The sequence below is a fragment of the Convolutriloba macropyga genome, chromosome 3, assembly GCF_964194025.1.
Source record: "Convolutriloba macropyga chromosome 3, txConMacr16.3, whole genome shotgun sequence".
Taxonomy (NCBI): domain Eukaryota; kingdom Metazoa; phylum Xenacoelomorpha; order Acoela; family Convolutidae; genus Convolutriloba; species Convolutriloba macropyga.
The window spans coordinates 58,063,436-58,086,316 of record NC_134470.1 but is presented as its reverse complement, the minus strand read 5'-3'; the positions used below and the strand labels follow the sequence as shown (position 1 = coordinate 58,086,316).

Sequence of the window (22,881 nt, the reverse complement as noted above, 5' to 3'; positions counted from 1 at the left end):
CACGAAACATGGCACACACTAACAACTAGCTCTAAACAATAAGCATACACCACTCCACAATTAATAATACATGTAACAAACTAAAGAAAAACAAATAAAAATATCAATAAATATTATAAATATATGCAATTACCTCTCAACAGCGGCCTGCAATCCCCCCATCGACCGTGGAAAGAAGAACCCAGCAGCTTTCAGGCAATCGACTTGTGACCGCACACGAGTAATGTGCTTTGCAGAAGCACTAAACCCGACATGAAGCGAAGACAACTCCTGAGACACCATCTGCTGAGCTGGAATTTCCTTCTCCTGAACTTGCATCTCGCTGCCCACCTTCACTTTCACTTTGTACATCAACACCTCCCGATGTACGGCCAATTCTGATGTTCCCACGTTCTTTGTCCCCAGTACCATATGTTCTGCTTTGTCCCGATAAGTTCGTCGCTCCTCAGATGACCGAACAAATGATGGATACATCCATTCAGACTGAGTCAACGACTTGCTTCGCAAGAAAGTCAGAAAATCCTCATACTGGGCAACATCCATGATTCACAATAACTATCTGAAAGTTTCAAAATTGAGTCAAACTAGTTAGTAAGCGAGCAAAAAACTAAAGTGTTAAGTCAAAAATGAACAATCACAGGAATGAAAACACACAAACAGAACAAATTACGCAATAAATGCCAAGGACATTTAAATACCATGCTATAATGACCGCTAATAGTTAATAACACATGCCGCAAAACACACAACAACGCTTTGAACACACAATTACAACCTTCACTAGCATTCACTTATTTACTACGCCTCTCTAATTCTTCCTTTTGTCCCCTACTTATATCCTCAACCCCCCCCCCCCACAAAACAAGTCTTGATATATTAATTACTACCATATTCCTAGCACCATGTACGAAGTATATTAGTAGCACCAGTCAATATTACATGTAAAACTACAATATTAAAGTCAGTCCTAACAGTCCTTACACAGTTATATTAATATTAATATTACACAATATTACAGCTATTAATATAGTTAAATAAAATAAAAATAAATAATAAGTCACACTGAATCTTCCTCGACAGCCTCCCCTGATCTTCCCACTTCCCTCCTCCTCCTCCTCCTTCGATTTGCCCACACTCCCAACAATCCAGATACTAACGATAATAATAAAAAGAATACTAATATAATAATAACCCACCACTCAGTCCCACCACTCCCACTGTCAATAACTACATTATCTACTGCTGTCATATTACATTTCGGATGGATCAACCTCGACCAGTGAACAGCGTTCCTTCCGACAAACCTGGTCCCATTTGTGCAACATCCAATAATTAAAGAAGAAACAGTGATATTAAAGCACATGGTGCAATATTGTGGGCAAAATAATCTGAAAAACTCGAAAAAACATGTAAAGACTGCATAATTCGACCCCCCCAACCACTACCCCCATCATCACACACCCATCATTCAACCAAATAACCACACGTCAACATGTTTAAACACCATATTCAGTAGCAATATCAATAAATACACACATCAGCACACATCACCTAAAAGTAAAGTACACCTGAAATAAATAAACATCACATAAACAAGTGCCATATTGAGAAAACTAGACCTAGAAGCTTGAATCCAGTAGACAAACGAATGAAAGGAACCACCCTAACATGTGATAACAGCAATAGTTGGTCATAAAACCAAAAATATTGCAAAAGTTTCACAAAATCGAGTTCCATTTGAATATTTGACCACTGAGGGAAACTTTCAGCCAAACATTCAGAGAATAAAACATATTGCTGTCCATGAACTGCACATACAGCACCACAAGTTTCCGTTCATTATATACTCGAGAGGCAGACAAATTGCCAAAGCTAGTGAAAGACAATGAAAAACGAAACTGAAGAGCTCGTACAAAGAGTGATGAAAATTGTTTTCCCTAGACATTTTTCCTTTCTCCCCGAACAGGACCTTAAGCGTCAAAATGAAGGACAATAAAGGAAAGCAGCTCCTGGCCTTGCTCAGAGTGAGCAGACTGACCTAAAACATATCATCCAGCAAAGAGTGAAGTAACTACCATGCATCGATACAATGCAGTAATCCATAAAGGCTTCAAGGAAAGCCAAAAGGCGGAAAAGTATTGCACGAGTAACATGCATCTCTGTAGTTCCTACTCCCGACGACAGCATTACGACTGACAACCACCTGGACAAAGCAATTGACGACCAGAAGTGAAAAAGAGACATCAGTTTTGTTCATAGGGAGAGCAATCTTCAAGTTTTCCTTCAACTCTTCAACTGTCCAACTACAAAGTGCATCTTCAACTTGAAACAGACAAATTTGATACAGAAGACGAACAAACTACCACAGAAGACGATGAACCGGACCACCAAGCTCAACCCCGAGATGAAAGTATTCTTTAAGTTCAAGAAAATCTTATATAGTTCGACAAGTATTATTCTTTTAACAGTTAAAATATCCCTTCATTCAATAAGTTCTATAAATCAGTGCTCTATCCATGAAAACAACTAGTGCTTTAAACCATTCATTCAACCAGTATCCTTCTTATCCTGCTTTTAACAGTTTAGAGCCATTATTCAAATAAATAACCATGATTATTTCCAGTGCTAATTCAATGTCCCCTCTTAATCTTAACTTTCAACTTATGTCTTCACTCTTTACTCTGAAATTAGCGCACTTTACCTTCTTTAATGTTTCTTTAACGCCCTTTATCTTGTCTTAATTTTCTTCATCTTAACTTTATCTTAACTTAAACTTTATTTCTCTTAACTTCTTTAATTTTCTTTAACTTAAATGCTTTCGTTCAAAACTCTTTTCTAAGAAAACATAAATTGGGTGGCTCCACTAAAATATGTTTATAACCTCATATTCGTGCAGATTATTTGTTTTATAGAAAAATTGTAAAACCCCAGTTCTTTCACTAAAATTTTCATGGAAAATTTTCATAAAGTCGGGTAGTGTCACGCCCCTATTTCGTTCCTTATAGTTTCGTGATGATATTCCTTAAATATCCATAAATAAGTGCTTTATATTAATTAAATATTCAATTAGTTTCAAGGCCATATATAGCCAGTATTTCCATCTAGGCCTGTAACCCCTAATTTGTTTATGTTTACGAGAAACAACCGCAGATTGACAGTTTTACTAGCAAACACTTCAAGTGCCTAAAAGCCTCAATATTTACTTTTTTGAGTTTCTTGATGATAAATTCACATAATCAGTAAATAACTTTATGAGAGATTATGTACTTGGTGAAGTAATTATTCTGATAAAGTAGGTGCTAATACGGAATTGTATATGTACTGAACAAACACCAAGAGACGTACAAAAGCCGGAAATTGCCCAACTTGTAAATCAGTAAATATTTGCGAAGGACCAATACAACTCAAGGCACAGTCCTGCGGAACCCACTATCACCAGAACACCGGAGAACCAGCCTAAAAATCAGTTGCCTATCACCTTATAAAACTTGATAAACTTGAGAAACTTCTTGCTAAAGTTATTGAATAATTATTGCTAAAATTAATTAAAGATTGAACTGGAAATTCTCTTGAAAACCTCCAAGTTTGGTAAACTTAGTTACAAAAGAAACAGCGACTAACTAAACACTAAAATGCATGGCAAACTAGTGGATATATCACGCATCCGAACCGCTCAATAAAAGGCTATTACTAGCTAATTTTATTCAAAATAAATCTGCTAAAAATCGAACTGTGAAACATCAAAATAAGTCCTTGTAAAATGGCAATTATTCAAGTTAATTACTCCTCATATAAACCTCAATAACACCACGAGGACCACTACTAAAAATCAGTGCGTAACATCAAGTGACCTTAATGAAATTAGAAGTCAATTAGAGAGCACACAGTTCAGCTTAAAACACACCGCCAATTAGTTTAAAAATCACGTCACTCACATAAAATCAGCAAAAAAGCAGTGAAATAACGGCATGAAAAGATCAATAAAACTGCTCTTTAGGCGTTTGCGACGTGAAAAATGTAAAACATTAACGACAAACAACCGACTAACGTCCAGCGAACTGCTCTCAAACGACCGGCGAGCAGTTGGCTTCGTCAGTAGCTAGCCACCGGGAGGGGGATGCACCGAGGGGCTGGTGGGGAGGGGGGGGGTCTTCAACCTCTAAGAACCGCCCTTCACACCATAAGTCTCCAATACAGATTCTGCGAATCGCATACTTGGAGACTAGTGAGCAGAAGGGCTCTAAGAGCACTTAATGCCCGCTGGCCGCTACCTGTTTATCCCGTTTTTGAGAACGAAAAGTCAAATGGGTCAGACGAAGAATCGGTCACGCGAAAAATCGCCTAAAAAGACAGACAGGACTGATATAATTGCTACAAACTTCGATTAAGAGCAATTAAAGAGCGTCAGTGGACGAAGCAAAAACAAAAACCAAAATCACTGCAAATTAGCTCTTCTCAGATTACATCGTTACAGCTATAAAAATAAAGGCCGCAGGACTAATATTAGTGCCACAAACTTCGTTGCCGTCAGAAGGCTGCATGTTTCCGACCTATCAAGAACGTACAATGAGCAACTCATATATCAAGTTGAAGTCAAATATCAATGACAATTTACATTGCTGGATATTAGTAAATATTGAATACTGTGCGTTAAGAGGTGAAATCTCACATGGTTGATGTGGTCGACAACTAGATCGGTGGATAGTCCAGTGGCATGTCTGAAGTTAGCCACTGCTGTCTCCCAGAAGCCCCTCACACAGGATCCTCTCCTCAGCCACGAGTGCAACATCGGAAGCAACAGATGAGTCACTAAAAACAAGGTGCGTGAAAACAGAGTAGATCCTTTTGAGAGATCTTTTCTGTTTTGGTCCAAGTAGCTTTCGTGACGGCCCAGTTGCAAATCAACAGATGCGACTTCTACATTACATTACAGTGAAAAAAAAGACGTTTTGATTGACCGAAAACGTTTATGCCCACTAAGCGCGGGGATTATTACGCCAGGATTAAGGTTTTTTTAGTTTTGACTAAACACTAATGTGGGAGAGAGAGAAGAGATGAAACAATGCCTAATATCATAAGAGCCTAGAGCTTATGTAGTGAGGTCGTCTCGTACCAGCAAACACTGCAAATTCTGGTCCAGGTACAGCAGCTGCAGCTTTGAGCAGTTCGAAGAGAAGTCCCAGTGTCTGAGGTTGGTACTCTTTTGGGCAAGTTGTCACAGCTCCAGTCAATCCCTCCAACAGAAGGTACCACACTCTTACTATTCCTGCAACACACAACTTACCATTTCTCCAATAAGCGCAAAATAAACTTTTCCCAAGAAACATTAGTAAAAGTAAATTTTTAAGTTTCTGGAAGGAAAACATCCAGTTTAAGTTTAAATTGAGAGTCTTCAAAGTTAAGCTTGTCTACGAAGAAACAATGGAAGTGTGGTTTTCGAACTGTTGATCTTTAGTAAATAGTCTTTATTTGTTGACCTTTTCCGTTTTGCCCCCCCTCCCCCCCCCCCCCCCCCCCATCAATTTTGCACCCTCGGTTTATATCTGTTACAGAATTTGAAAGGCTTTAAATACTATTTACATCTACATATACGGATAATACACACATAAAATACCACACATAGCGAAGTTTTGGAATTATTACATAAAACTTAATTTCTAAATAAGAGTAGTTTAGTTCGGGCGAAAAATCAAGCGTGAAAAGTCACTCAAGAACTGAAATCAAATGCTCTAAAAGAAAACGGCCAAGCAAAAAATTGTGCATAAAAAAGACACACAAGTTTACAATAATTGTTTTAAACTTCATTCGAGAGCAATTAAAATATGGCACGTGAGCGTGGTGGTTGCAAATAAAATGCACGCAAAAAGGTCCAATTCATTTTCATTTAATTGGGTTCCAATAGTAACTATCGGTTTTGTTTTCAAGAGGAAAATGTAAATTTCTGGACGCGCAAATCGACTGGTATACATGGCTATGGGGGGGGGGGGGGGGATAACGGAAAAGATCCGACAACAAAAGCAGAAAACAACTTGCAAGAATTGCTTTTCATTAAATTTTTATCGCAAAAAGTTTTTTTTCGCTTTTCTTTAAATACGAAAACGAACCAAATTAAACCCAGCCTCACATCAATCATTACGAAGCAAGTAGTTTCTTTTAAAAAGATATATCGCACTTGTGAAGGTTATCCGCTTTGAATTATATCAACGCGCCAAACTGACTGAAATGAAAGAAAACTAAAAGGCAATTAGTAAGCCCCGTCCCGCAGCTTTCTAGTTGCTTACTAAAAAAACAGGTAGCATATTAAAATTTACGTATATCATGCCTTTTAACAAGTTTGGTTTTCCAACTCAGTTCTTATGTAATCTCTGTAAATGACAGTCCAATTAAATTTATAGAACAATTGAAAATCGCATAGTTAAGTACTGCTACTATATAGTAATCTCAGTTGAAACTTGCTGCGAACATCATCAAAAAATTGATGATATGGAAAACTTTAAAAAAATGACCAGTTAAACTTGGTTAAATAGCTCCGAAAGCAACAAAATGCACTCTTTGAATCTCTCTAGAACAGTGAATACTTTTGTACAGAAGATTACTTTCTCCAGAAAACAGTTGAATGAAAGCGCATATTTATTCATTTCTACGAACCTGTTGAGCGTTTTCCTGAAATACGTTTCATGTCAGCAATCACAGGGCAGTGATCTATTTACATAGCAGTTATGCCACGTACGCAGAAATTTGGTTAAATAGCTGTGGTTAACTAGAGTTCAAGATTAGAATGCCAAGATGCACTTCAGAAAAAAAAACAAATCTAAAATGAGCCAACACAAGGTGAAACATCCGCTGAAAGAGAAAGCTTTAATATATAAAAAAAAGCTTTTAAAAAGTATAGACCTCAGAAACCTTAGAATGTTCGACAAATCTACGGGCTCTGTTTTAGAGTGCTATATTTCTTGTTCCTTTTGACGAGAAGTTCGATTTATCTTATTACATGTCTCAAAATCGGCGGGAGATGATATAAAAGGCTATTCCGGAAATGATCGAGTTTTCTGGGACGTTTTATTTTGAAATTTTTTGAAATTTTAATGCTTTCTTTTGTCGCAGATAGTTCATCGCTTATCTGCTCATTTTACATTGGTTTTCACTGATTTCTTCAATGTCTAACAAACTTTCGTTCAATACATTAAACTATTATTTGTGAAAGCGGCCTGGATCGAAAGAACTTTCATTCATTCTTTGAACAATTGATCAAATCTGCTGTACAATTCTTTCATACAGCGAAAAAAGACGTACAACCCGAAAAAATTTGGTAATGCAAGCTGAGAGCAATTAACAACCAGCTTCGTTTGAGAGCAATTGAAAATCGCTCAAAGGGGGCAAAAAAAAGTAAAAATGCACTTAAAAATACCTAAAGCCTTTTTTATTTAAGCTGTTCTAACGACACAGTGACGTACTAAAAATCACTACCCTACTAAAACCACTTTGACCGAAAAAGTTTACGTTAAAACGGAAAACTGCTTCAAAGAAGGCGCAAGTTCAAATAATAAAAGAAAATAGCCAAAAAAGAATAATTACAAGTTTACAAACAAAAACGTTCTTTCATGCTATCCAGATCAGAAAACTATTCAAACAATAGAAGGCGAGCCTTAAAAAGCTCAAAAACATCTCTTAGAATTTTTTTAGAAGAAACACTCATTAGAAGAAAAAACTGTTCATAAGAAAGACAACAAGATAAATTTCTCAACTTTTTGTCAAATTTCATAGAACAAAATTCCCCTCTGGCAAAACCTTACAATTATTAATAGAAAATGCCGGCAAGCAATAAGCTTCAACTCAGTTATCAAAAAAGCACCGAAACAAAAAAATGTTACCACAAAGCTTTGCTACGAAAATATTATGACAAAAATAACAACTCAGTCTACAATAACTTCTTAGATAACATTGAAAATTGAAAACAGCGTGAACAGAAAAACTTCATCGCTTAGCAAACATCTTTGACACCTATATTTTCCGCTTTGGTTCAAAAGAAGGCAAGAGCGAATTAAACACACACACATTCTCTCTCTCTCTATCTATCTCTCTCCCCCAACTCTTCAAATTGGTGCACCAAAAAAAGGTTTTCAAAATTAATTCACTCTGAACTTTTATTCACTCCCTAAAAATTACTCAAACTGTAACAAATTTCTCAAATTATTCAGAATCTGAGAAAAATTCCTTTGTATCGAAAGGCTTTAATCAATTTGTGATAGGAAATGCCGAAGTTCATTGAGCTTAAATTCAGTTGCAAAAAAACTAACAAAAACATTAAAATTCAACATAACCGGCAGATTACTGGAATAGCTGCATAAAAACAACTTGAAAAAGTCGCAGGTGAACAAAAAGAATCACTCGGTTAGCAAAAATTGTTTTACACCTACGTTTTTAAGAAGGTACGAGGAAATTAAAAACTATCTTTTCTCTGCTCTTCTACTTTGTTCAGCTGAACTTTTGCTCTTTTTTTGTTCAACCACATAGACATGACCGACTAAACGTCGGAAGAATTGCTCTCGAACGACAAGTGGGAGCTCTAATCAATTGCAGCCTGCTTCAGTTGGGGAGGGGGGGCGAAATGGGACTAAGAAGTTCAATAGTGGGCTTCAAATAACCACATTAGAGGTTAAAATATACCACAATTAAGATTTAAAGTGAAAAATGGCCCCAGTTTTGGCGCAATTTTCATTTGGTTTTAGTAGTAAATTGCCGCCAATTGAGTTCAGCTGCTTGAAATTTTGATTGAGAGAGAATTTTAGATCACGCGAAACGCAAAAAGTTAAGGGCGTAAAAGTCACTCGAAAAGTCAAAACGGTCAGGCGAAACGGTCAAGGCACACACGTTTACAATAATTGCTATGAACTTCGTTCAAGAGCAATTTAAAAACCATAAGCCTCTTCAAGTCTTAAAAAGCGCCCCAATAGAACTGAAAAAGACAAAGAAAAAGAAAGATCCCTATGACGGATACACGTCAGCAGTTATTCAAATTTTGCTGACAAAACAAATGAACAACACGAACTGACGCCATCAATCTATCATAGTTAATTTTTCTTCCAGGAGCAGAAACTTCTTTCGACATTTCGCCTCGAAATAAAGACTTAACTGCAAGATAATAGATACGACGCAATCTACAGGAACAACGCAATGGGATCAATTTATCAACAACCAACTTTTGAATTTGTTTGTTCGCTGGAATATGTTATTTTAACATTTAAGAATTATTTGAATGCCGACTCGTATCAACAACAAATACTGTTAGTTATCCGCAATGTTTAGTTTAAATCTAATGAGCACAAAATTTGAATCAGCCAGATCACTAACTATATGCAATTTTGACTTAAAAAATTGAAACCTTTGCCCACCTGTTTCATCATCCATCTGTTCTAAATCAGACGGCATGAACACACCATACACTACATTCACAGTCTGACTACATCTTATGCCTCCTCCACTATCTTCAGCTGTCGTATCGTCATTTACGCCACTATTCCTATCAACCCCTGGCTCATTGGAGGCTTTTCTTTCTGATGACTGCACCTCTTTCGAATTGCCACTGCTGGCGCCAGCTTCAACTGCCAGACGGGATGTCAATTTTACCGACCTGGAATCATTGTGAGAAACAAACTCACTTTATATAGAGGAACAAGAAGCACAAATTAATTTAGAAATGGGATTAATTATTTCGATACTCAGCATATTTATGCTTTTTAATAAGAATATTATTCTAAAATAATAGTCAACGCATAGTACAAATACTTCAACATTAAACATACAGTTCGATCGTGCTTTATGAGCAAAACAGCTGCACATAAAAATTTTAGCCTTACATTTCTAAGTTCAAAATACATCATGTGGAAATCAGCCGAGCACCTCTTAAAACGCTTAAACCAAGGTACTTCAAAATCCAGTGTCCCTAAGAATCGTTTTCACAAGAAATTCAATGTTCACAATTTTCTCAACTTTTGAACATTTGAAGTCGATTCACGTTTTCCCATTTGGAAAGATGAAAGCAATGAATACGTTATTTACCCTTTCTCCATTTTTCCCTCATTAAATTTGTTAGATCTTCTTCAACATCATGTTCGCTTCAAACTCATTATAATGCGAAGAGACATGTTAGTAACCACTGACTTCTATAATGCGATGAATTTTGAATCACCCTTAATTCGGCTTTCCCACTCAATCTCAAGCAGGCGCATTCTCTGATCTTCAAATTTTTCAAAAAAACCAACAGATTCTAATACATTTCCATTTTCTGATGCATTTTTTTATAGAACACAGACTATCTCCACTTGTTCAAAATCAAAATTCGATCACCATGGTTATCAGATAAAAGTTTATGACATCTTTCTACTCAGAATGTGCCATTATCAGAGCATTAGAAAACAAATTCTCGTTCGCCGAGCAGAAAATAGAAGTCTCCAAAGAATTCAAACAACACCCACTAGCGGTGAGACTTGATAAGTTAAAAATCTGACTATTCTCGAATTCAACAAAGCTACTGTCATTGGATCGGAGCAAACAATCGGTTGCAAGCATAAAATGGATTCAAACTTATCCTTAAAATGCAACTAGCGCATAAAGTACTCGATGAGGTCCAAACTTCTAACCTGATAGCTTCCAAAAAAAGAACACTTTATTAACCAAAACAGTCATAACAAGTAATAGAGGGTTTAACAATTGTTATAATACTGCCTGGAGTGTGGTTATTTATTTTAGTACATAAGTGTAATTAAATTAAATTTAATTAATTCTTAGCTCGACCAGTTAGTGTTGATTCTTGAGTCATGGTTTAGTAAACTTTTTTAAATCTGATAGATTTCCAACTAACCGACCCATAAGTTGTATATTGTTTATTATCAAAAAAAGATTTAATATAAAACTTTTTCAATTCTTTTGTGAAAGTTTTTTTCTTTTCCAAACCCCTTAATTCTTTAGGAAGTGAATTCCAATCCTTTGATGCAGTTTTTAAAATTGAACGTTCTAATTTTTGAGTGTGGCATATAGAGTCAAAAAATAATTCACAGCTTCTAAGGTTTTGTCTGATGCACCAAGTGGGCAAGGTTGTGACATCTAAAGGATTAAACGCGGGTAAAAGAGTTTCTCAGTTTCCACAGAAAAGTGGTTCTTTTCAATTTGATTAAATATTCAACAGGGAGAATAGAATGCTTTATCTTGAGATCTTTTGTTGAGTCCGTTCTATTTCTAGAGTAACAAGCACGAATGGCCCAATTTAGTTGCTTTTCAAGCGATATAAGCAAATTTTTGTCTATTGATTGAATTAACAGTAATGAATAGTGTAGATGGCTGATAACAAATGCGTTCAGAACCGTTTTCATTAGAAACGTTGGTATCCGATTACGGAGTGTATAAATTGTTTTAATTCCATCCGCCATTTTCTTTAAAAGATGCTTCACTTCGTCTTGGAAACTGAGATTTTTGTCAATATGTACCCCAAGATACTTGACGCTTTTGGACTTTGTAATAATTTCGTTCCCGATTTTTATTGATTCAGATTCGCTGAAATTTCTGTTGCGGCTGAATAGTATGAATTCAGTTTTTGATGGATTCAATTGTAGTTTTAGACTTGTGAAATACTTGGTCAGCAAAATTACACTTTTTTCTATAATCGTTTTGCACTCTCGTTGTATAGGAGCGGAAGCAAGGAGTAATGTATCATCTGCATACTAACCACCTCGCAGTTTTTATCGATTTGATCTCCTAGATCGTTAATATAAATATTAAACAACAGAGGACCAAGCACTGTCCCCTGAGGCACATCACGTTCTAGAATAATCTCATCTGAATTTACGTTATTAATCAGAACTTTGTTTTCTCTCCGAGATGAAACTTTCTATTAGTTTTATGGTTTTAGAGTAAACACCTAATCTTCCTAGCTTTTTTAAAAGGATAACATGGTTTATTGAGTCAAATGCTTTTGAAAGGTCTAGAAAGGCAGCAGCTACAATTTTGTTTTGATCTGTTTTATGTCTTATAAATTCAGTAGTGTAAACGAGAGCGTCAGTTGTTGAATGTATTGAGAGCGACTTAGTAGTTTGTTTTTTTTGTAAGTACTCTGTCAGTTGCTCTTTGATTAAGATTTCAATAACTTTTGAAATGCAGGGTGTTATTGATATAGGTCTGTAATTGTCTGGTTCCTTGGTGTTACATCAGCGGTTTTCAGAATCTCAGGGAAGGTAGAGTTGTTTATGCATTCATTTATAATGAAACATAGATGTTTTTTGACTACAGAAACTGCATCTTTTAAGGCCCAAGGGAGTAGCGCTGAGGGTCCCTGTGGTTTGTTTCTATTGAGCTTCTTAATGCACTGTAAGCATTCAAATTCTGTAATACATCTAACAGAAAAAGTTTTGGCTGATCTACCCGCAAAGTCTTCGATATTTTCGCAAGTTTCATCTTGTAATATGAACTTTCCTAGCTGTGAAAACCTGTAGTTAAGATGGTTTGCAATTTTTTTGGGCTCGGTGACATAATCATTGAAGACATTTCTTAAACTGTAGATATGGCTTCTTGTTCTAGTTGAGTTTCTGATTTCATTCATAAGGTTCCAACGTTTTCTGCTATTATTAGATGACATAACTAATGACTGATAGAATTTATTGAAATCACTGTTAGATGAGCAGAACAATTTCTGTTTCAATTCGGAGATGGTTTTGAAATTTTTCGATTTTAAACTAGAGTCACACTCTTTTTGTAATTCTTCGTTTCTCTCTTTCAACCAAGTTTGTGAACGAGCAAAGCATGATTTGTCGTTTCTGATGAACACATTTTTAGTGGCGCGTGTTTTTGCAGTACTCTAGTGAAAATTTTGGTGAAAGATTTAAGCATTTCATTTGCATTATTTTGTTGGTATATGACAGACCAGTTTGCTTTTTTCAAATCATCAAAAAATTTTTCTTTGTTATATGTATTTCGGTCATAGATTTTTTTCTTCTCTACCAGTTTTAATGGGTTTGTTTCTTCTTTCAGTATAGTACACAGGGAAAATGATAAGATAGAATTGGAGTGTCGCACACAATGGTTTTTTTTACTTAAATATCGGAAATAAAGTAATCGATTAACGTTGCAGTCTTGCCCGCCTTGCAAATACGAGTTGCCTCAGTTTTGTTTTGTATTTCTAGATGGTATGGTAATAAAATTGAGTCTAACTTCTCCTTTTCCCTTGAGTTTAGAAAATTAATGTTGTAATCACCCATGAGTATTATATTATGACCTTTGACTATTGCATTATCAATGTTTGTAGCCAATTGTTCCAGAAAGATTTCCGTTTTGTTTTTGTTGGGAGAATAAGTGACATTAAGATTGTGTTTTGAGTTTTCCGGTTGTTTACTTTCATTTCTGCCCATATACTTTCAAAGTCAACTGAGAACTTATTTAGAGCCTTTCTCAATTTTGGGGAAAAGATTTTTGGTATAAGCAGCATTACACCTCCGCCCTTTTTTGAAATGCCCTCTTTCGCTCGGTCAAATCTAAAACACACATACTGGTCTTTCTTAGGGTTATAAAAGTCATCATGATAGTTGCTAGTGAGCCATGTCTCTGTAAAACAAAAAATAGTGTTCTCTGGCAGTTCTCCAACAATTTCATTTAATGCCCGTCTTTTATTTACAATGCTTCGACAGTTAACCTGGAAAATTTTAAGGTTTTTTTGTCCGCATTGCATTTTGTTTTAGCCTCTGCAAACAACACAATTGGGCCGGGATTCAACTATGTCGCCACAGCTGATCATTAAGATTAGGATGAATAATGCGTACAGTATGTTGCAGTTTATTACTAAAAGAGTAAGCACTTCTATTGGAAATCTTTTTTTCAATGCCAATACATTTTTTAAGCTTAGCGTTTTTGAATTGTATCAGTGTTCCTCTGTTCTTATTGCTGTCGCGGGAAATCTTGAGGACAACAATAAGAAACAAAGGAAAATAAAAACTTTTGGTCGAGCTAAGACAAAGAAAGAAAGCATTTAAAAATACAATATTGTGCGGTTACCTACATAGGGAACCGATCAGATACTTTACACTAAAAGCCATAACTGCTGTTAGAACCATTGAATTTATAAGCATAAGAGTTAGCGCGATAAGGCAACTGATTATTGTAAGGATTATTATGAGTAATTTACTGCTCTTTGGAAAAGTTGGTACCTGTTTTGTCTGGTAAATTGAGCTCTTACAAGTTTCAATGGTTGCATCGCTTGCGTATTATCAGTGGCTCCTGATTGAGGAGCCCCATAGGACTGAGCAATTCGACCATTGGATGATAGCAACAAGTGAGAAAGTAGCCAGTTTTTCAATAATGGAACGCCATGCTGATAATTGAAATGAACATTGTCATAGAACAAACAACTATAGCTCGTTGAGTCACCAGTTTTTATTGCAGCGCTTTTAACATAATCGTTTAGGGGCAAAATTTTAAGCCGATCAACGTTGTAATAGTTATCATGAAGTAATGAATGAAATTTATCTATAATATTGTTCTTCTGAGTGTTATGTTCAAGATCTTTTAAAGGTGGTATTTCACAGAGTACAAATGTTTCTGGTGTGAATTTTTCAACGCAAAGATTAACCAGTTGTTTGAATTCTTCAAAATTTACTTCAGCAGATTTAGACGTATGTTTCAGCACGTTATTGGTTCCGTCTTGTAAGACCAAAGTTTTCAATTTTTTTGCCTCGTAATCCTTCAGTACTCTCAATTTTTCATTTGTTGTTGACCCCCGATAAGCATGCACCCCAATATCAGCAGGTATTGTTGTATCTCGCTCTAGTTTTCCAATAATGCTGCTCCCAATAACTAAATTTTCGTTAACATCCTTAATTGAAATTTTTTGGAAATCTCTTACTTGTTCACTGTTGTCTGTTTGGATAGCTACTTCGACCATAGCATGTTCCCTATTGTCTTGACCACTTACCACCTTGTTGTCCAGTAATTTTTCCGCCAGCTGAGTGATAACTTTTTCAATAAACGTTTCCTTTTCTTGTAATTTTTTGAAATATCAATATATATATATATATATATATTTTGTACATGTCTTGTTTATTTAAGCTCAGGAAAGCTTTTTCGTCAAGAAGAGCCATAGCTTTTTAAGTGTTACAGTATCGTCCGTTTTCAGATGTAGGAAAGGGTTGCTTAAAGCTTGTTAAACATTCAAAGATACGTTTATAGATAGGGACTAATCTTCAATAGAGAAGTTTGCGTTCGTGACGCAATCTTACGCAGAGCATTTTAACACATCTTGCGCTTTTAAATGTACGATTTCTATGCTGCTAAGATGAAAAGTACTCATCAAAAATAAGAGGTTGGTTAACGATCTGGATATCTTGGTTCCATAGTAACGACTAAAACATCACTAACTAATATAAGAAGAATGGGTCTAGAAAAATATAAACCGACTAACGTCGGACAAATTGATCTTCAGAGGGCGCTGCAGCCTATATTTTCTATAGATGCAAAAAAATCCGTCCAAGGAGGTGTTCGAACCTCCAACCTACGTCGTTATCTCTAAATATTTAACCATTCGATTATCAGGCCCTTGTGCTACATTATCATACAATGGCTTTTGCTTTATTATCAGCGGTTTTAGAAATGTTCTAGAGTAAAATGTCCAAGCAAAAACTTTACATGAAAGAAACAAAAGCTCGAAATAGTTGCTTCAAACGTCCTCCAAGAACAAACATAGAAGAACGACTACCGGAAAACAGACGCGATAGACGGTTGTGGCCTACCATGGATTGAAACAATTAACGAAATAAGATTGACAGATCGACCACCAGCTTTTTAATGGACCAATAGATATTTTGGGTTAGATTCCGACTGTCATTCTTATGATACACATTTGCTTTACAAGGAAAAAGCACTAATGGCGCTTCTTCAAAATTAATATTCGATATTAAACTCAAGACTCTATTACTCAGGAATTAGGGCACATAAGTTTGGCACTACTTAAATGCACACTATTGACCTTTAATTAGTAAATGTTCAGAAAATTTAAAGTTCCATAAGTGAGTTCGAATGTCATTTTTTGAGTGAGGTAAGTCACGCAATTGACCTAAAAGCAGAAATGACGTCACGAACACAAAATTTAACTGCAAAGCAGTAGAAGTCACTGAAGAAGTCAGTTCCAAGAAGTCAGGGTAAGACGAAACAAAAATCTGTTAGACGAAGAAAAAAAATTAGGCGCGCAATAATAGCCGACTGGAATTGCTGACGCGGCTATTAATTAAACATAGCCGGCAGATTGCCGGAATAGCTGCGAAAGAATGAAAAATTTATCGAAGCAGCTCAAAAAGCTATGCAAAAAATTAAACGATAAATTATGGAAGCTTGTTAAAATTCTTGCTCAGAAGTCTTTTCATTAGGGACCCTTATTACACATATGAGTTCCTTTGACCTTAAACTAAATCAAAATAAACTTAAATTTTAAAGTGCAAAAGTCATTTTATTGAGTGAGGTAAGTCACTTATGATAAAAATCTAATCACGCAAAAACTTTTGCTAGAGAGAGAGAGAGTGAAAAATGACGTCACGCGCGCAAAAGCAGTTAGTGAGAGGAAGAAGTCATTCAGAAAATTTGACTTTTCAGCTTTGCTGTGTGAACAAATGTAAAACGAAAAAGGAGCGTCAGACGACGAAACAAAAAAACATAGCGACAAGTCCTGACGTACAATTCAAAAAATTTTCATTGACTAAACAGAAAACTAGACCAAGAACGGACTATGAATCGATTGGGAAAACCATTTAGCAAAAAATCCGATCCAAAAAATCGAAAAAACTGTAAAAATCAAAGCGAAATTGCCGAATGTGAAAAAAAACCACTAGCGAGAAAGCGAATTTTTGTTCGAACGCCGTTTTCTCACTCTACTTTAAATTCAGAGCAAAAAATTTCACGCCGAAAAACCACTTGCTTTTTCGCTCCACTTCATGTTTCGGCGTGACCAAAATCAATACTCCAATTTGACTTCAAAAATCATGAAAATGCGTGAACAGACCTTAAAAAAAACATAGCCTGAAGAATTCCGGAAACGACTCGAAGGAGAAAATTGCCCATACTTATAACTTAACAACTGAACAACTATTGTGAACCGTGAACCTCCACAAACGCCATAAAAAATTTAAGGAAGAATAGAAACGGCTTTCAAAAACGAATTGAACAAAAAAACTAGAAAAAATAAAATTTTTTTTAACTTGAGTTTTTTTTACAGTACAAGGAAATTGTACAGCTTTGTTGCGGTGATTTTGGTTTTTTGTTTTGTTGTCTGACGTTCTTTTTCGTTTTACATTTGTTCACACAGCAAAGCTGAAAAAGTAAAATTCTCTGAATCGATTCTTCCTCTCACTAACGGCCTTTGCGCGCGTGACGTCATTTCTCACTCTCTTTGAGAAATGATGTAACGCGCGCAAATGCCGTTCGTGAGAGGATGAAGTGATTCAGAAAATTTGACTTTTCAGCTTTTACGTGTGAACAAATGTAAAACGAAAAAGAGCGTCAGACGACGAAACAAAAAAACATAAACGGGAAAATTCCGGAAGCGACTCGAAGCGTAAAAACTTTAGAAAAAAACGAAATTGCAGCTGAAGTCATTACCTTTTGTATCAAAGCATAAACTCATCCCCCGGTCTCATCCAAAAATTGGAGAAATTTAAACCATTGTCACCAAAAGAAACAGAATGCAGCAAAAATATATATTTGTTTGGTAACGTTAGAAAAAGTGCAACATAATTAGGATGGTCAAAACACTGATAGGCTGAAAAATTGCCCTCAAATAAGGCTGAAGAATTATTTGAGGTCAATTGCCGTCAAATAATTCATCATTCTAATCTCAAAAAGACCGCGAAAGCAAACGGCAGCTAACAATAATAACTTAAGTAAAGAAACTAAGTTAAATTTTTCAAAAAAAAAAACGCAAATATAAGAATCAGAAAACTACTACAGTAAAAGTTCTTATCCTTGCAATTAAAACAAAAAATTTTTCCTTATCGTATATATGCTAGACAACATGATTTCAAACTAATTCAAGAATTAAAAATCCAAGAAAAGCGACAAAACAACATTCGAAGGCAAGAAACCGTTTAAGAACAATACCAAGGCCAGAACAAAAAACACAATAAAAAATGATGTGAGAATTTTGGAAAAGGCTTGCTAGCAAATTCTCAGCACTGCCTTATGTTCAATGAAATAATTGCATACCAATTAAAATAAGAAAATCTAAGAAAAAGCTGATATCACTCAATTCTTTAATAAATGAAAAAAACAATAAACCAATACAAAAGTAGGTGCCAAGAGAGAGCTAGAATGAAACAAGCTAGACTGTGAAGAACATGGACACAACGTACGAAACACCGTAACAGACTAAATCTTATTTTTGAAAGTAAAAAAATCAAAATAAAAAAACAAGAAAAACGAAACATTTCATTTTTCAGCATTCGAGACATAGAAATCAATGAGCCATCCGAGACAAGGACCTGTCCCCCTGAACGGAACAAAAAAGAAAAAGCAGAAAGCACACACACGAAACATTGAAACATTTTGCAAAAAATTGTTGTTAAAAAATATTTAAGACTGCATTTATAAAAAAATTTTTAACTGCTTTTCAAAAATTTAACGCTTAAAAATGGTTGAAGTTTTTATTGAAAGGAAATTAAATCCCCTCATGTTGCGGAAAGAGACTAATTCTTGTAATTAAAACAAAAATACAGACAAAAAACTGAAGAAAAATTGAAAAAACTGCAAAAATCTGATTAGCATATGTACAATTTTTTAAAAACAAAAATACATCGAGGTAGACAGAGGCTTGGAGCATATGAATTATCAACAAGAAGTTGCCATATTAACCAATTTTGGACAAAAAGACGGCTAAAAGATCCAAAAATGAAGAAACTAATAGAAAAAATGCCAAAAATAAATTAAAAAATAAAGAAATAGGTGCCTATTTTGAATTAGAAAACCAATACTCATCTTCGAGTCGTAAAAACCAAGGACACCGCAATATAGCTCCGTTCAGCTTACAGCTTCGCAGCTATAATAAACAGTAAAATAGCCCCCAGTCTGATTCTAATTGGAAAACATAAGCTCTCAAACGACCGGCTAATTTCGGTACCGGCCAACTGGGGCATAGTAATGCGGAAGAATTTGAGGTGAATGGACAAGAGGGGGAGGGGGTCTAAATTTCCAGGTGCAAGATGGTGGACAGGGGTGAGTGGGGTCACACCCCATGAATTTATGTCTCCTCAAAACAGTTTCGGGGAGACGCATAATTAAAGACCAGTAATGCATCAGGCTCTAAAAGAGCTGCTCAGCCCGTAAATGCTCTCAAGGCTTTACTTGTTTACCCCACTTTTGAGTGAGAAAAGTTAAAAGCTTCAAACAAAAAATCTGGCAAGCAAAAATGGCATTCAAAGAGACCGCATGTATAAATTATACAAACTTCGTTTGAGAGCAATTCGTCAACCCCGATGTCTTGTCGTGATAATTTGTTCGGGTGTGATAGTTTCACATCAGGTTACTGCCACTAATGGCCGCTAATTCATGGCTAAATGCACATCTTTTAAGATTCAAGTGGGTTTTTTCCGTGGGGGAATTTTCCTTGAGGATTCTTTTCCTATCAAGAATTAAGAGGATTTTGTTTCCGAAACCGCTCACAAATTGCTCTCAAATTACCAGCTGGTGGAGAGATCAATTGAAGACTGCTTCAGCAAAGGGGTGCCTTCCAATAAATTCGCTAGATCTAATATCGGCGTCCTTTTCATTTGATTTTCAAGGAATAAACAGTTGCGATTGAGTTCTGCTGCCGATTGAGTTACACGAAAAACTTAAGAAGTCAAGCGTAAAAGTCATTTGATCGGAAGAAAAACGGTTAGACGCAAAATCGGTTTGATAAAATAATTGCAGCAAACTTTGTATGAGAGTTTCCTAAAACAAATGTGGCACATACGGAACTCGCAAGTATGTATATATCTACATCGTGACATTTTTAAACCATGGAGCGTATCAAGAACTCACGATAATTTCTAAGTTCCGTAACATAGGTTATGGGAATTAATACCTGGATCCCCGGAACATGGGTTTCAGAGGCATCTTGTAGATAGAGGAGAGAATGTTGGAACAGTAGAGTAGTCTCTCCAGAGCAGGAAGACACAGTTCTGCTGACTGCTGACCGTTGTTCGCATCCCCTGTCACTGTCGAATCCTAAACGTACCAACCCAATTATTTTTATATAAACTATAGAATACATGAAAATTTGGAAAACACTCGGCTTGTAATTGAGCAGCATTACACATATCTGCATCCCCGTTTCACCTCAAATTATGCGCCTAGTGTTTTCATTTCGATCTTCGGGCTCAATCTAGTTTGAAAAGTTCGCTGCATGTTCAAAATTTTAATACCGCAAAAAAGAGCAATGAAATGCATCAGCTCAATATTGAAATCGGTCACCTGATCGCTTGCAGCGTCGTCTTCAAACGGATCAAAATCGCCAGAGCCCTTGACAAACTTCAATAGACACAGAATGCAATCGATAGCCGCATTTGCAAACACGTACACATTATCAGTTCCCAGAAAGGCGTCAAAAACATCGAAAACAGGAGACACTTTCGCATCCATTCGTTCCTGCATCTGCAATTGGCTCTCGTCGTTCGAGTGTTTCTGAACCCTTACAGCGCGCAGAGATCCAAACAGAGGTCGCCAACCCGATTTTATATTTTCTTGACATGCCTCGACCAGTTCGCAAATAGAACAGATGACTTGATCTTGTATATCTTCATCACATAGTTCCAATCGTAACATGCTCTCGAAAGGCTTGAACAATGCCTCATGGAAGTTGAAATGTGAATGTTCAGGGCAATTATTCAGAATCTCGGTTAAAATATTGTGAATTGATGACACAGCTTTTTTCGAAACTTCGATATCTCGATGACAAGAGGCTTCTACAAAATGAGGCGCCACAATGCTCCATGCACGCATAACGTGCAATATTGGACGTTTAGTTCTGATACATTTGAGGATAATTTCTCCCATTCTGAATAGATGCAGAGCTGTGCAACTTTTCCCACTAGTAAGAATCGATCGACTAGACATTGTCGGAATTGCAATTCCACAATCATCGGCGGATGACAGCTTTGAGAACAGTTGTAATTGGGAAGCTAATCTGAGTTCCTTTAGGAATTGCAGCAACGCTTGAAGGTTCAAATGAACAGCAGCGTCTTCAAAAAGTTTGTCAACTTCAGCACTCAGGCAGCAAACAACTCTGGCTGCATTTGTGGGATTCAAAGTGCCTCCACCAATAAGATTGCTTCTCTCCAGACCAATCTCCACCCTTGCCTTAAAAGGTAAATGGATTAAAGTGATAAAGCAGTTCGATAGGTCTGAAATCGTTAAAGAATTACCTCAAGCCTATGTTCAATACTACGTACCAAAACTTAAACCAAGAGCTGTTAAAGTAGTATGAACAATATAGATATAAATGTGCTCCCGAAAGTCAGCAGCATATGTACAACCGTCCCAGATTATCAAAATTTTCATATCAATTTTTCAATGAAAATGAGAGCGGATGCTAAAGCAACATTTAATGATGCCAATGCTAAAGAAAGCTAATATGCTCCTTGCATTTACAAAAATGCTGAAATTTCTTGAACTATTGCAATTTCAAAAAAGGTGGGATATCAAAGCAGTTGCAAGGCGGTGCTACTGGGAAATTTAATTTCTAAGTTCAAAATAGAGCAATATTATCTCAGTCCCTGACAGTTATTTCTACCTGAGTTACTATCTCGACCACACTTGATTCTGTTTGCACACCCTGCGGTCCACCCGCAGCTGATGAGGATGACAGTTGAGATATGTCAAAGGAGAGGTCTCCGTGGTCAGTGGAGTCGAAGGAGTGGTTGTGAACATCGTTCATTTGCTGGAGACTAGTTGCTGTGTTGGCGTTGGTAGTACTAGCTGATGGCTTGGTCTTTCCGAAAGTGGATGAGAAAGATTGTACGGCACCGCTACTGAAGCATGCCCGCTCCAACTGAGCAATATAAGCTGAACACCTAAACAGGAGGAAAACATTGATTCTAACAAAACTAAAAATGCTCTGCAAAAATTATCAAACGATTAAATTACCAACAAACTCATCGCAGAATGAATTCAGATTCCAATTAGAATAAAAAAAACTCCGTGGAAGACTTTTCATTAGAAATCTTTATTATACATATAAGTTGACCTAAATAAAAATTAAACGTTATTTTTGAAGTGCATATTATTGAGTGAGGTACCTCACGCATGATTCAAATCTAAATATAGCAGGCAGAATTGAAAAGAATTGAAAGAATTGAAAAAGAAAAAGAAAATAGACATTGGAACAATTTTTTCAAAGTTTTAAAAAGTGTTCTAATTCGATGTGCAGTATTAGTTAGACTCCAAAACTATACCAAATCAGCTTCCAAACTGAAAATTATTCAGTTTAATACTAATGCCAGTTAGCAATCGCCTTAATGACCTTTGATAACCTAATGCACTATAACTTTATGACCAGGATTAATCGGTTCATCTCCTTTCTTTAGATTTTGCTCTTTTGACAATTGACCGTATTCAAACGAAATTCAAACGTAAAAATCGAGAATTATGTAAACCAAAACACGCGATAAAAAGAAGATTTTAAAAACTTAACAGGAGATATCCCAAATTACAATCCAAAGAATTGAATTAACTGGCTCGACAAAATTTTTTAGCGACATCAAACACATACTCGACAAAGCCACTGAACCTATACGCGCAAATATCAACAAAAAATCTAGAACAATTAGAAAATTTCCAATATTTAGTGTTTTAGGAATCCCTACAATTAACTGACTATGAAAT

General features: G+C 36.0%; 1 protein-coding gene across 6 annotated transcripts in view; it reads right to left on the bottom strand.

Annotated features, from left to right (window-relative positions):
* The window catches only part of LOC142336312 (brefeldin A-inhibited guanine nucleotide-exchange protein 3-like), a 179,254-nt gene that overhangs the window by 51,433 nt on the left and 104,940 nt on the right, over positions 1-22,881 (bottom strand). For 5 of the 6 annotated variants that reach the window (XM_075385052.1, XM_075385054.1, XM_075385056.1 and 2 more), the window contains 7 exons: positions 21,791-22,070; positions 20,473-21,357; positions 20,084-20,226; positions 9,393-9,631; positions 6,649-6,663; positions 5,114-5,266; positions 4,670-4,809 (listed from right to left, as the gene is read on the bottom strand). In XM_075385052.1, coding sequence (XP_075241167.1) covers positions 4,670-4,809; positions 5,114-5,266; positions 6,649-6,663; positions 9,393-9,631; positions 20,084-20,226; positions 20,473-21,357; positions 21,791-22,070 — 1,855 coding nt within the window. The remainder of the gene's footprint in view (positions 1-4,669; positions 4,810-5,113; positions 5,267-6,648; positions 6,664-9,392; positions 9,632-20,083; positions 20,227-20,472; positions 21,358-21,790; positions 22,071-22,881) is intronic. The other variant, XM_075385053.1, reaches the window with a different exon arrangement.